Below are 15,801 nucleotides of genomic sequence, written 5' to 3'. Positions count from 1 at the left end.
CTGTGGGTCATGACCCCATTTGGGGTTTCGACCCACAGTTTAAGAAGCAGTGCTCTAGGAAAAGGCTGCCATCATTTGGGGTGTGTGTGTGTGTGTGTGTGTGTGTGTGTGTGTGTGTGTGTGTCTGTGTGTGTGTGTGTAGGCATTTACTTAGCATAGCAAGAGCTGAAAAGCAGTTTCAAAACATCACACACACCCCACATAAACCTAGTGCAAAAACCTCCCAAAAAACATGGAAATGTGTATATTATCCACCACTCATGGAAAGTGTTGGCTCCAATTTCAGGTACAACAGGAGTAAGGCAAAGGCATGAGAACATATGTCGCAATAGCAGTCCTTAGTTCCTGGTACTACATGGCCTAAAAGTCTTTTTCTCTTTTTAGTTGTGAACCAGGATACATGTAGAAATGAGATAGTAAGGGGGGAGAGGGGTTCATTAGTTAACTACATACACACACAAACACCACCAGCCTGGATCTGTAGTGACATATTAAATAATGCTGGAAAAATTAAGTGCCTGAGACTGGAGATTCAGAATTCCTGGATTCCAGGTTCGTGTTGTCAGGGATCCTCACACCAGGGAGCAAGGCACTGAAGGGTCTGTGAAAATTCTGAACCCAAAATACAAGAAAAGTAACAGAGTGTCTCTTCTTAGCTCCTCAATTTCTGCTGGAAGTTCTAACCAGGTTCACCATCGCCACTGAGAGTCAGTACTCCATTAAAAGAATTCTATGAAGCATTTTCATCAAGAAATAAACAAAAACCTGCCTTGGGGAGCCTATCTCCCTTATTCCCAGCCTGTTTCCACTGAACTTTGTCATCTGTATAACCTTGAGTCTGTTCCTGAGCTATAATAATGGGAGGAGATGAATGGGGAGCTTATCTCAATGCTGTCTTTGATGGGTCTGGTTTTATTGGATTCATCTTCCCATACCCTGCTTAGTCATCTTGTGATGTCAGTGTATGTTGCTGGGAAGACTTGACCCAAGCAGTTGACGCAAAATCCTCATCAAAGTGAATGGACTTTATACCATATTCTTTTTTTTTCTTTTTGGTGAGGCAATTTGGTGAGGTTAAGTGACTTGCCCAGGGTCACACAGATGAAATGTCTGAGGCTGGATTTGAACTCAGGTCCTCCTGACTCCAAGGCTGGAGATCTATCCACTGTGCCATCTAGCTGCCCCCCATATTCTTTTGCATCTTCAGTCGTAGCCATTGAATTAAGCTGTAGGGGGAGATCCTTCCCCAGGCTTCTTGGACAGTAACCTCTTGTTCTAACAATATTAGATTCAAATCACCTAGGTCTTGGATCTGCTACCTTTCTAAGACAGAGGGAGGCACGGTGTGATGGAAAGAGCACTAGATCTGGAGCAGAATCAGTCAGTCAATCAAGACCTCTGTCACTCAATACCTCTGTGACCATGGGCAAATCACTTCTCCTCTGGGCTTCGGTTTCATCATTTGTAAAACATGGGGACTGGATTAAATGGCATATGAGGTCCTTCTCATCTCTAAGATCATAGATCTAAAGCTACAACGCACCCCAAAGGGTATCTCATCTAACCCATACATGGGGCTCTGACTTCAGAGTCAGAAATACACATCTCCCCTGTGGAATCGACTAGGTCAACTTTAGAACCCCTTCAGACTAGGCAGAAAGATCATTCATTGAACCACACATACCCAAAGTGGCAACAAGAAGCCAATTGGTTCTTTGCCACTCTGCATCATTTTTTCTGAACCTTTTATCATATTGCTATACCAATGAATGGCTACCAGGACTAGGGCAGAACAGTGTCCATTTGGTCATCTTAAGAAATGGCCCCTAGTATTTCAAATATGACTCCTTGACATCACTACCCCAACTCTCTATGATGGGAACTAGCACTCAGCCTTAATATTTGGTTTTGGTCCCAACCCGCGACTTTTCTCAGTGCAGGGATGTCCCCATGTGGAAATGCCCTCCACTAAGGCAGATCAGCACTTCTTCTGTCACTTAGAGTCTCAGCAGTTTGTGGAAGAGAGGGAGACGTGAAACACTTGCCCAGCTTCCCTCGGCTAGTATGTGTCCAAATTTGAACCAGATCTTCCTTACCCCAAAATATATTTTTATCCATCATACCACACTTACTCTCCATCATCCTTAATAGTAAGTCAGGCAGCGTGCATTTAGCAAGGAAGTACTTAATCTGTATCATGAATGATGTCACAAAGAAGGGCATAAACAGCCCCTGTCCTCAAGAAACCTTCATTCTAACATATGGCCGGGGGTGGGGGGGAGGGGGAGGACAAATTGAGTCACAAAAAAAAAACAGCAAAGTAGGTCAATGGGAGTGTTAGGGTTATACCTAAAACACTTGCTTTTTAGGCAAAATGGTCACTGTCCAGATTATGTGACTCTGGCTATACCATGTGTATTCTTAAAAGTCCTGCTTTCTTAATAAAAGTCCACATACCTGGGTTTCTCACAGGAATATTGATTTTTAAAATATATTTTTATTTATTTCATTAAGTATTTCCCAATTACATGTAAAGCTTTTTAACATTTTTTAAAATTTGAGTTCCAAATTCTTTCCTTCCCTCCTGTCCCCCTTCCCACCCCTTCAGAAGTCAAGCAATATGATGTTGATTATACACGTGAAGTTGTTCAGCCTGTCTGCAGTACCACATCCCCAAATCTGTCATTCCATGCTTCCTGGGATTCTATTGCTTATACTTCATTCTAGGACAGAATAGTCCCTTTATCTGTCATACTCCATCATACTTTCTGTAGCTTCAGTGCTAATTTTGGAGTTTTCATCTCCAATAGAGAAAGATAAATAGCAGGGGAAAATAATTTATTAAAACCTTTCAGCTTTAAGAAAATTTGGCCTAGAATTTCACTATAAATAGGAAAAAAAAATCAGATCTGGGGGCTCAAAACTTTATGGATGAAGATTTTCCATGAATCCTTGATTTCACACAACCACCTGACAACTGTAACTGTTCAAAACAACTTTGCAGAAATTTGAGTCGTACTAAAATCTGGTCTGGATCTCCATCCACTTAACGTGTTTATGTTTGCTCATTGATGAAAGATGGGACATTGTCCTTTCTATGTTCCTGCCTCATGGTGTTTGGCAGTATTCTCTTTGGCCTGCTCCAGAGGGTCATTTCTAATGTCTGTCTCTTGTCCTCGAGGTCATTGTCATGAAAGTAACCAGGAAAGCCTCCATGGCAGAGAGAAATATTTTGACAATCCCGAGGCCCTGGGAGCTACTGAAGATGACCCATCTGGGAAAGGAAGAGAGGAGGACCCCAGGATCTCCATTGAGAATTCAGGGAGAGACTCAGATCCCCTTAGACTTCAAAGTAAGTTGAACTTCACATTTCAAACAGGGCTTGTAGGAAAAAGTCAGTTCCCAAACTCTGAGTCCTGGTTTCTCAATGGAAGTCTCTCACTTTGCAGTGTGAATCAGGAGGGGGCCACTGAAGACAAAACAGAAAACAAGCTATATATAAAAATACTATTCCTACTACTTCCAATCTTTGCTTCCCACTGTCTCTCTTGTTGGACTCTCTGTTCAGCATACATTCCTCCTAAACCAGATTTTAAAAAATCTTTTTATCATGGCTCATTGAAGATGCCTCATCTAGAGAGTGGAGTCATGAAATGAACGACTTTGACCTGAATAGACCAAGTGGTGTGGTTCCCAAACAGGCTGGGCCTCTTCCCAAGGTCCCCTACTAGGACCAGGTGTCCAGGCACATGGGATCTTTGCCATCACTTGATCAGTTGAGTTGCAACTTGAGCACTCACACTACTGTCTGTTTCCTCCTAGGTAGTGGGCCGGCAATGAGGGTAAGTTGCCATCCAGTGGATGATGGTGCCTTGTTTGCAGCCCACTGGCTTAACAGCTAGACTTTACTTTACCTATGTGTGATTAAAAGAAGCAAACAGAATAACATGCATTTCTGCCCCTTATGCTCTTGCTAGGAAAAAATAAAACTTAATAAAAGCAGCTATGCTTTAAGCGCTTAAGAATAATAAGTTAAAGATTATGAAGCAATTTCTTAAATACAAGTATCTAGGTGTCATTAGGTACTTTTCTCACTAATCTTTAATTGTTATGAATGGTAATCTAATCCTAGCTCTTACTTCCCCTCTTCACAAACACCTCCTACCCCCCCAACCCCTGTCCCTCCATCTTTCCAACTTTTATGAAGCATGTTCATGAGCTGTGGTTCTGGTGTTTGGGGGCTTAAGAGCAACTTAGCATCAAAAGCTCTTGTAGGCTTTCTGATATGATAAGCTTTAACTTCGAGCACATGAATTCCAGCTGGCTGCTTGCAGCTTCTAAGAGAACAAAAAATGCCTGTTTGTCTTTCTAAGTCACCAGTTCTTTTCTTGCTTGCTTCTTCTCTTACTTGAGGTCACATAAAAAGTTAGGTGAATTCAGCAATTCAATTCAACAAGCTTTTATTAAGCCTCCATTACGGGCCTGACATTGTGCTTGAATTGGAGACAGAGACCAAAATCAAAGCCATCTCAGCCTCAGAGAGGTTTCCATCCTTCTGCAGGGGACACAACACAGACATGGATAGGTTTGAATCCCAGCTCTGAAGCCTCTTTTTTGTTTGTTGTTCTTTCTTTTTCTTTTTTTTCCCCTGAAACCTCCTCCTATAATGATCTTGGACAAACCACTACCTTTCTGGGCTTCAGTTTCTTTCATCTCTATATTGAGGGCAGTTGGGACTCAAAGATCTCCAAGACTCCTTGTACCTCGAAATGTAAAATCCTCTGATCCTATAAACAGAAGACCAAGTAATGTCAGGGGGAGGAGGGTGGGGTGGGGAGACTTTGATCCCCAACAACCTTGGCAGTCAGGGAAGGCCTCCTGAAGAAAGCAGCTCTTGAGCTGAGTCTTGGCCGAGAGGAGAGCTAGGGGTTCTGACCGGCCAAGGTGAGAGGGGGAGCCTTCCAGGCATGGGGCAGAGGCCTGCACAGCAGGACCAATTTGGAGGGAGCACAGAGCTCGAGGGGTCAGTGATACAGACAGGTGCAAAAATGAAGGGGCCTGCATTGGCAGAGATGAAATCCTTAAAAAAAAAACAAACTAGGCTGCCTGTCGATTTTGCTTTTGGCCATGTGACAAATTTGCTTTCAGTTTTCCCTGCATCCCCCCTCTCACCTCATACTCAAACACACACACACACACACACCCCTTTTTGATCTATAGCCTGAAATTTGCATACAGTGCTTAAATTTCCTCGTTAAGCATTCATCAATGTCCATATCTGTAGCTCTTCCTGCCTGCCCTTTAGCTCCTTTAGCCTTCTTTTGGAGGGTCTGTGACCCTTTCCAGAGAACCTGCCATTTTTAAAGCACCCACTTAAACAGACCTTAACGAGGATTCAAAACCAGAGGCTTGTGCTGATTTCACTGCAAGAGGTATCCTGTATAAAAACCTGACCTCTCAAACCAGATGAATTAGGGCATGATTTATTCCCTGTGGGAAATAATTCTTCACTTTAAAAAAGAATTCAAAACTCCCTTGGTACTATAAAAATATGATGCAGTCTAACGAAAATTTTGTTTGTGCCTGACTTTTCAGGTGGATAGAATGCTGAAGCAGAGCTACTTGAATTCAAATCCTGCCCCAGACATTTATTAGTTGTGTGACCCTGGGCAAGTCATTTATAACCTCTCCCTGCCTCAGTTTCCTCAACTGTAAAATGGGGATAATAACAGCACCTACCTCATAATAATTGTAAAATGCTTAACGTCGTATCTGGCACAGAATAGGTGCTTAATAAACGTATGTTTATTTTACAAAATGTGGTATAATTGAAAGAACACTAAACCTGGAGTCAAAAGTCCTGGGTTTGACTCTTACCATTGGTATTTGTTTGCTCTGTGACCTTAGGCAAGACATTTAATCTTTCTGAGCTTCACTCTTTTCATTTCCAAAATTGGAATACTGTGATGGGTTTATGATGTGGACATGGGTGTCTCTACTGGCGATTCATGGCTCATGGATCCCTCCATGCCCACACACAAGCCTACACCTTCTCACCCTGTGTGATTCTTCTCTGTGTAAACTCTTCACAGAGAGGTTCTTCCCAATGAACCGAAGGCTTTCCACTGTTCTTTTACTATGGCTATCATTACAACACAATGATGTCCACTGTTGTCCTTCAACCTCCACACCCACTGGATGGCCTCCTTCTCCATTAGTGATATCCTTTACACCACCTGGTGGTGATATGTTACAGCCTCCTGCAACCACCAAGGGATGGAGATTAGGATTGGATCTGGCATTTCATTGGGCTAGATTAGTGGTTCTCAAACTTTTTGGACTCAGGAGCCCTTTACACTCTTAAAAATTATTGAAGACCCTGTGTCCCCCACACAAAGAACTTTCTTTATGCAGGCTAAATCTGCTGATATTTAGCATAATAGAAATTAAAACTGATAAATTTTAAAAATATGCTTTAATTCATTTAAAAAATAATAAAACCATTTTCATGAAAAAAAAATGACTATTTTCCAAAAAAAAAAAAAAATTAGAGTGGTATTGTTTTTCAAATCTCTTTAATGTCTGGTTTAATAGAAGACAGCTGGATTCTCATATCTACTTTTACATTGAATCCATTGCAATATATTGTTTTGGCTGAGGGATATGAAGAAAATCCAGCCTCACGCAGATATGTAGTTGGAAATGAGAATATTTTAATAAGCAAATACTATCAGTATCATTGTTAAAATAGTTTTGACCTTGAGGACCCTGCTAAAGGATCCTGGGGACTTCTAGGGGTCTGCAGACCACACTTTGAGGAGCATTGGTCCAGAGAATGCCTGGATAAGGTTACTCTCTCTGCCAACACAGGTTGGCACTGTCCAATTGCCTACAGCACTGAGAAATTAAGAGATTTGCCCAAGGATCCCCAGCTAGGATGTGTCAGGGGCAGGACTTGAACCCAGGTCTTCTGTCTGTCTACTTTATCATGTTCCTTCTCTGTCAGAGATAATAATACTTATGCTGCCTTCCTCAGTCAGTGTGAGGATGGAGAAAGTACTTTGTAATCATAAAAGTGATTAATAAACACATAGTATTGTTATTACTGTAAAGTGCAGATAGATTGTCATGTCATATTTCTAAAGTGCCCTGCCATCTCTCCCCCTCCCTATGAGTCAACACTTATTATATTATATGCCAGCATCTTGTACTAGGCAGTTGGGGTGGGGCAGTGGGGAAGGGGGGGACAATTAAAAAATAGAAGACCCCCACGTCCTCCCCACAAGGATCTTAGAATCTAGATTTTTAACATGTGTGTATGTTACACACGTGCATATTTGTACAGGTATGTATACACACACATGCACATATGCATGTAAACAGATAACACATCCACCCCCTACCTGGTCTCTCGGCCAATCCATTCTGAACTCCACAGACAAATTCACCTCCACAAAATTCTCACTTTTTCCATATTGTGCCCCTGGCACCAGAGGAGATCTCCACATGAAGTACCCTCCCCCTCTCCTCTACTCCATCTTCTCTTCTTCTTTCAAAATCCAGGTTACCGCTTACTCCCTGAGAAGAACCTTCTCTGACTAACCTTACTCTCCATCTCTACATTATTATTATTAATAATATTAATATTTTCATTATTGTTAGAGTTCATTCTTAATTCAAACAGAATTTCTGTCTATGCCAGGGATCAGCAAACTACAACAGCTTTGACCTGGTTTTATACAGCCCAACCAGAGCTAAGAATAGTTTTTACATTTTTAAATAAAGTTTTATCATATTTAAAACTGTAACAATTATTCTCAGCTCAGGGCCTTAAAAAAAAACAGGCCCGACAATGGATAGAGCACCAGCCCTGAAGTCAGCAGGACCTGAGTTCAAATCTGGCCTCAGACCAAATACTTGACACTTAGTAGCTGTGTGACCCTGGGCAAGTCACTTAACCCCAATTGCCTAAAAAAAAAAAAAAAAAAACAAGCCCAAGGCTAGTATTTTGCCAACCCCTGCTTTACATCCTGTGACATGTACCCATTTCTTTACCGTATTAAAGCTAGCCTCTAGGAGTTTCAGGTAATGGTAACACTAGCTGGCATTTTTGTAGGCTTCCAAAGTTTGCAAGGTGCTTTATAAATATCTCATTTCATCCTCACAACAATCCTGGAAGGTAGGTGCTATTTTTATCCTTGTTTTACAGATAGGGAAACTGAGGCAGACAGACAGGTTAAGTGACTTGCCCAGAGTCACACAGCTAAGAAATGTCTGAGGCAGGATTTAAACCCACCTCTTCCAGACCCCAAGTCCAGCAGCTCTATCTACTGTACCACCAGCTGCCTCTAGTAAAGGTTTGTTTAATTGAATACCTGTTCTCTCCTTCCTTTTTATCTTGTCGTATCCAGGATGGTGCTAAGCAAGCTGTCCATACTTAATAAATGCCCATTGATTTCATAGAATCAGAACCACAGTGCTCTGGAATGGTCATCTCGTTCAGCTCCTACCTGAAACATGGCCTTTGCTTAGAGCATCCCTGACAGGTGGTCATTTGGCTTCCACTTGCAAGACCTTCCCTAACAGGAAGCCCATTTACCTTCTCAGAAACACTCCATTTTTGAACCCAAATCCACCCCTCTGGAACTTTCCATTGGTCTAGACCTACCCTCTGGGGACAGAATATGTCTGGTCCCCCCCCTTATATAACAACCCTTCAGTTATTAAAGACATCTGTCCCCTCTCTTTTTGGGGGGAGGAGGCAATCTGGGTTAAGTGACTTGCCCATGGTCACACAGCTAATAAGTGTCTGACAATGAATTCGAACTCAGGTCCTCCTGACTCCAGGGCCAGTGCTCTATCCACTGTGCCATCTAGCTACTGCATCCCCTCTCTTCTAACTAAATTGCCTCTTCTCCCATCTAAATGTCCTCACTTCCTTCAGCTAGCCCTTGTATTATACAGGCTCAAGGCCCTTCACTGTCCTAGTGGCTCTCCTCTGTGCCCATTCCAGTTTATCTGTGTCATTCCTAAAATGTGACGCCAAGAACTAACCCCAGGATACTTGATGGGGTCCAACCGTGGCAGACAGAGGTGGAGCTGTCAACTGATCAGTCAATAAACGTTGATTTTTTTTTTTAACCCAGGACAGCGCTTTACATTTTTTCAATGCCCATCGCAGCCTGTGGCACATAGGCACTTAACAAGCGCTTGTTGATTAATTAAATTTCCCATATTAGATTTGACCCCTAGTTCGGGGCCTGTTGAGATCATTTTGTATCCTGGTTCTGTCTTCCATGAGTCAAAACCATCAATCTTTGTTCTGGGCCTGAATCTCTCACCCTGACAATGGCATCGAAGTACAGTTTGAGACGCTGTGCTATTTTCTTTTCATGACATCATCCTCAAAGATTAGAAATGGATGCTTGGCAGCATTAATTACCTTTCAGCAGTCATGATCAGTTACTTAAATAAATCAGGTGGGAAAGGAAGGAATTGATTTTCTGAACCCATGTTATGCAGTAGCTGAGGGACTTACAATGAGAATCTTATATTGGATATTCCAAATTTAACCTGGACATCCCTCAATACATGATAGAATTCTCCTTTATGGAAAATGTTTTGATTATCTGATGTGAAGTTTTGCATGTGCCTCAGCCTGGTCATCCCCCAGTCATCCTTCCCTCCAGTAGGGGAAGGAAGGGTTTCTCTCTGAAGCTGACTGCTCTACCTGTATGCTGGCCTTCATTCTTTCCCATCCTCTCAGAGACTGCATTCTCACTCCCCACCCTGCTGCACCTTCCACTCCTCCCTGGTTCTGCTACTTACTCACTACCTGAGTGACCTTGCACAAATCACTCAACTTCCCTGGGCCTCAATTTCCTCGTGTATAAGATAAGGTGGTTGGACAAGATGGCCTCTGTTAGGCCATCAGCTCCAGATCTATGATCTCTTGAGCCTTTCCTTTTAATTTCTAATGTGTGCTGTTCTTTCTCAGTCTTAAAAAAAAAAATCCTTTCCCTTGATTCCTAGTTCCTCCTTGGCTATCACCCACCTTCTCTCCTTTCTGTAGCCAAACTCCCTCAATGTGTAGGCTTCATCTACTGCTTCTCCTTCCCATCTGCCAAGTAGGTTGTCCTTGGTAACCTCTGAGAGAACACTGCAAGGATTCTCCCAGAATCACCTCCGTGTCAAATCCGTCGATCTTTTATCATTCCTCATCTTCCCCAACCTTTTGGGAAAATATAATGTTGACAACCCCCCTTCTAGAAAGTAACCTCATTTGGTTTCTATGAAACTACACTTTGGTGCATCTTTTATTTCTCTGACAAGTCATTATCTTGTTTCTTTGCCAACTCCTCTTCTAATCTGTAATATAGTCATCTGGAGTCAAAGGACCTGGGTTCAAATCTTGTCTCTGAGGCCCAGGGTCCCACAGCTGGTAAGTGTCTGTGGCAGGATTTGAACCCACATCTTTCTGACTCCAAGTCCAATGCTATATTCTGCCTCTCAAAACAATTAGCACAGTGTTCGCTGGAAACCACATAGTCCAAATACTTACTGATAGATTTTATTCTCCTCTCACCCCATTTTGAAGAGAAACATAATTTGTAAAGTTTCTTCATTTAGAAACTGTTGCTGGCAGTGGTTTCTAGAAACTCCCCAATGCAAATGAAGGACCCAGTATCAGCTTCCTGTGCCAGAACAGACTGGGGCAGAGCTGTAGCCAACAGCACCTGCTCAGATGAGTGTGGTGCCTGGAGGGACGGAAAGAGTGTCCAAAGGAAAGAAGGCACCGGGCATCCATTAGCTAGCCCAGTGAAAACAAGGCAAACAAGCCTGCTGTTTCCTTGTCCCCTCCCAGGATCGCGTGAGTGCTTTGAGATGCCCAGGAGAATCATTCCTTGCCCATGCTCTCCCTGCCACTCAGATCAGCCTTTACTCAGTAGTACAAATGTCATCCCTCTTTTAAAGAAGATGAAAATACTTTGAGGCTTAGAGAGATTGAGCTTGGGCCCCAGTCCCACAGCAGAGCTGGGATCCATCCCATGTCTCTTGATGCTGAAGCCCAGGGCTCTTCCCTCTGTCCCACACTGCCTCTCCAGACCTGGGAGAGAGAAGGCACAGGCAAAAGGCCCCTTCCTAGAAACTATCTATCTGTTCCAGAAATCCCCTGCTATTTTGGAGCCTAAATGACCCCCTCTTCCCCAGATCTGGGCCAGGGATGGGATTATTCAAGCTGAGTAAAGATGGGCAGAACCACAGTTTTCAACCACATGCTTTAGCTGTCTAACTTTCAGCCCCTAAAAGATCATTCACTTCCTTAGCTATGAGAAACCCCCAGTGCCGGCAGGGTCACACTACAGCTTTAACTTCCTAGAACTAATTCAACGAGATTCTTTGCACCAAAGCAGTATCAATGCTATCCAGATAGTCATTATTTTTATGAGGAAAAGCAAGCCACCATGCCAGCCTCCCAGGGTGGTGACCCCCCAGCTCTGCTCTGGCATTGAGACCAGGGCCAGGCGGGAGCATCCCTGAGCACAGAACATGGTAGTGGCTGCAGGGCCTGAGCCCTAGGCCCACTCCCACCTCCCTGGGAAACTAAATGAAAATGATGTATTCATATTCTTAAGACTTCTGGTTCATCAGCCTTAAGGCTGGAAGTCACAGGCTAGGTTTCAGTAATCCTGACTCCCAGGGCCCTGACACCATCACTCCCTGACACAAGCCCAGGCCAGCAGCAAGTCAGTGCAGTGGTGGGGCTTGCTTTCTTTCTGGTGGTCCCCCTCCAACAAACATACATCACAATCCTTCCTTCAGGAACTGCCATGCTCAAAAATATTCACCACCCCACGGCCAGCTTTTTGTACCTGACAGAAAATATACAATCTGTTACCAGTCTGAGATATTTCTAAAGCACTTAGCACAGTGCCTGGCATATAGTAGGCACTTAATAAATGTTTATTCCCTCCCTCGCCAGGCTTATACTGGAAGCCTCTCCAACTGCGTCTCATGGCATACTGGAGAGGACTAGGTTTGGGGTTAGGAGGACCCGAGTTCAAATCTCACCATGATTTGTGACTTTGGGGAAATCATGGAAGACCCCTGAGCCTTGGCTCCCTCCTCAGTAAAGCAGGGATAATAATAGTACCTGCCTCACGGGGTTGTGAGGATCAAATGGGAAAACATGTGTAAGGCATTTTGTGAGACTCTCTGTGCCATAGGATGCCTGCTGTTATCATTACGGATGGAAGGAATCTGATCGGGACCTGGGGCTTCACTGACATGGAGAACTCCCAGATAAGGAGACTCCCTTCATCAATGCAGGTTGGCCCATTCTCTGCCGATCGTAGCCACAGAGGGTTGCTCAGCGCACTGAGAGGTTAAGTAGCTTGCATCGGACGGCAGAGGCAGTAGTAGAGGCAATGCTGGAACCCAGGTGTTCCTTGCCCTGAGCCTGGCCCTTCATCCACAGCACTGCACGTACCTCCATTGACTATTGCTCTAGCTGTTGTTATGAGTGGAGCTTGCCAGGGCTGGACCTCTGCTGGCATTGCCTTTGGAAACCCAGGGGCACCTCCATCCCGTCAGCGGGGATCAGAAGGCAATAAATAGCAAATAAATAGCAAATAAAATAGCAAAGTTTTCAGCCTCTGCTCTGTGGAAGGTACTCTGCTTAGTGTTACAGGTGTGCAAACGACTATTAAACAGACCCAGCCCTCCAGGAACTCAGCATTTAGTGGAACACAACCTGTCGACATATGAAAAGTTAAACCTGGAAGGGCTTTACAAACACCAGGTTGGCCATTGTCACCAGCCAAAAGCAAGATGGAGCTGGAGGAGGAACTATGAGCCATGCTTCATAAATAACATTGTTCACAGAGCTTACTTACTAATTGATCTGCTCACACTTGGAACTGAGTGGGATGCCTCTAATCTACCATCAGTAAGGTTTAAAGTTGTTTTTCCCATTTTGTTAGGATGCCTTTGAAGTGGCACATTCTCTCTCTCTCCCCCCCTCCTTTTTCCTCTTCCCCTCCTCCCTCTTTCTCTCCCCTTCCCCCACCTCCCCATACTCCCTTCTAACTAACGTCATGTGTTTGCAAAATGGCTGACCAAGGTTAGCGTTTTGGACTGTGTCTATAGGACAGAGCAAAGCCAAACAGCCTACATGGAAATCAAACCCATGACCTTGGCCTAATTTGTATAGGACTCTAACCCCCTAGCCTAGACTCATCAGAATTGTTGACTGCAATGCATTACACCAGCATAATGTAACCCCGTGTTCATGAGCAATCCATCAGGACCCCAGCAGAATCAGAAGCTCTGGGGTGGCCCATGTCTTCTCTAGTCACCAGCCAGGGGGTGCATGTTACAGAGATATATCACAGGATTCATGGCCTCTTGGGTAATAACCTGCCGGTCCTTGGGTTTCAGGTACGGTGGTTGCAGAAAGCAATGGCTCTGATGGGTTGGAGAGTTTGAGTGACACCCAGATGTCAGAAGAGATGTTGGCTCTGGTAGATGAATTTGAAAACGCGTGGCCTCTTGAAGCCTTTGAAGGGGCACTAGAAGTCAAAGGGCGACGAATGGACTTGCAGGGGATACGGGTGCTGAAGAAAGGCCTTCAAGACGGAGTCGCCAGCTCTTCCTGCTTTGGTGACTGTGGAGATGATGATGACGATGAGACAGAGTGGGTAAGCAGCCAAGTCGGGGGGCCTCACGTCTGAGACCAGGGCTCATTTGGGGGTGATGGTATGTAGAGTTTGAGGTTTCCCTCAGGGGGAGGCTCCCTTGTGTTTAAAATAGAAGATGGCATGCTCTCTCTGCGGGAATCACTTGGTATCTCATAGTACACCTTATACAATCCACTTAGCTTTCAATGAAGAGTAAAAATGAAACGTGTGAGGTCAGGAAAATGTGTTATCTCCATCAAGGAGGCAGAACATTTGCACTCTAGGAGCAGGAAGGCAGCTATTCCCAGTAGCCTTAAAGGAGGGAATTAATCTCTCACTTTGAGACTGTCTGTAGGCATTGGAAAAAAGAAAAAAAAAGAACAAAGAGAAATCGGAGCAGCATGCCTCCAGAGACTGGTTCCCTAGATGGTCTTCCCCTTGTAGCTACTTGTGTTCTCAGGGTTATGTGTCCCTGGGAAAATCTAGAACAAGTGGCTGGGCTGAAAGCTGCTTGAGTTCTTAAGCGGAGTACATCAAATGGCCAGGCAGGGATGGTTCTGTGTCCCAAGGTCAGGGACAGCTGGGTCCTTGATAACACCTTCTGAGCCTTTCCCCATTCTCTTGGGCATAGTCTTGTTGGAGGTCACAGGACTCTGCTGGCATTGCCTTTGGAAATCCAGGGGCACCTCCATCCCACCAGGAGGGATCAGAGGACAGTTTTTCTATTTAAAGTAAATAAATAAAATTCAGACTTGGGTTAACTTTAATGAAGATTATAGATACCTAGATATCTTCATCTTTGTTCTGTTCATGCTGTTGCTGAGATACCCTTTTGGGTATCCCTCCTTTGGGGGATTTTTTTGATTTTGAGAGATTTTGAGAGCTTTTGCTCATTTGAAGGAATATTTTCTATTTATTGTTCGTAGTGAAGTAAACAGTGGATGGTTATTCAGATCTCATGGGCTTTGTTTTACTGCCTGAGCATCGTACTTTCAGTGGAGTTATTCTAACGTCAGGTGTCCACCACCCACAGGACCCTGACCCCTCAATCTCACTTTTCTTTATGCTTTCCCTTCTCAGATCACATTCCAGGTCAAACGTTTAAAGAAACCCAAAGTAGAAAGCTCGGACCCTCAGGAGCCTCCTGGGAAAAACAATGAGGAACAGATTCAAGCAGAAAATGAGCATCGTTTTCAAAAGACTCTGGAAATTAGTGGCCCCAAGATACCGGCCCCTGGGCCACAAGGTAAAAACACCTACATTGTCTAGGACTTGGGTCTCATCCATCATCTTTATTGTCCAAATCAGCCATCACAGGACAAGGTAGGACTTGAAAGATTTCAGGCTATGGGAACAAGGTTTACTTCGTTTTCTGTAACTGAGTAGACAACTAGATTTTTTAAAAAATAAACTCAGAAACAGCTAGTGGCACAGTGGATAGAGCACTGGCCCTGAAGTCAGGAGGATCTGAGTTCAAATCCGGACTCAGACCAAACACTTGACACTTACTAGCTGTGTGACCCTAGGCAAGTCATTTAACCCCAATTGCCTAAAAATTAAAAAAAAAAAGAGAAAGAAAAAAAATAAACTCAGTTCTGTATCTACATGCATTTTTTCCGTTGTATTGTTTAACCATGTTTAGCGTCCGCTTCCTCTTGGACCAAAAGACAAGTTGACTTTCTTTTCCCTTTAAGTGCTGAGTTTTTTCCCATTCCTCCAGATTATGTTTGTGTTGTTCTTACAACCTGAAATAATGCCTTTTCTTGTATTCTTTACTTTTTCAAATATTTCAATTAGTTAGTCAGTAAACATTTATTAAATACCTACTATGTGCCAGGCAATGTGCTCATTACTGGGAATACCAAGAAAGGCAGACTCCCTGTCCTCAGGGAGTTTATAGTCTAATGGGGGAGATACCATGCAAACATCTATGTACAAACAGGGTAAGAAAGGCATCAAAACTTTTTTTTTAATAAGTCATGCTAAACTAACCCTATTTTCATTTTTTTCTTTCGGTTTAGGACTTTTTAAATGCTATACATACCAATGTCATTAGCAGTATGCCTTGATTTCAGTAAAACTTTTTTTTTTTTGGCTAGGCCATGGGGTTAAGTGACTTGCC

General features: G+C 43.6%; 1 protein-coding gene across 1 annotated transcript in view; it reads left to right on the top strand.

The window, feature by feature from the left end:
• TTC17 (tetratricopeptide repeat domain 17) overlaps positions 1 to 15,801 on the top strand; it is a 123,999-nt gene that overhangs the window by 92,571 nt on the left and 15,627 nt on the right. The window contains exons 18-20 of the mRNA XM_027837747.1: positions 3,182 to 3,352; positions 13,441 to 13,700; positions 14,760 to 14,925. Coding sequence (XP_027693548.1) covers positions 3,182 to 3,352; positions 13,441 to 13,700; positions 14,760 to 14,925 — 597 coding nt within the window. The remainder of the gene's footprint in view (positions 1 to 3,181; positions 3,353 to 13,440; positions 13,701 to 14,759; positions 14,926 to 15,801) is intronic.

Source organism: Vombatus ursinus, unplaced genomic scaffold (assembly GCF_900497805.2).
Source record: "Vombatus ursinus unplaced genomic scaffold, bare-nosed wombat genome assembly UNPS02014822.1, whole genome shotgun sequence".
Classification (NCBI taxonomy): domain Eukaryota; kingdom Metazoa; phylum Chordata; class Mammalia; order Diprotodontia; family Vombatidae; genus Vombatus; species Vombatus ursinus.
This window is presented reverse-complemented; position numbering and strand designations above follow the sequence as displayed.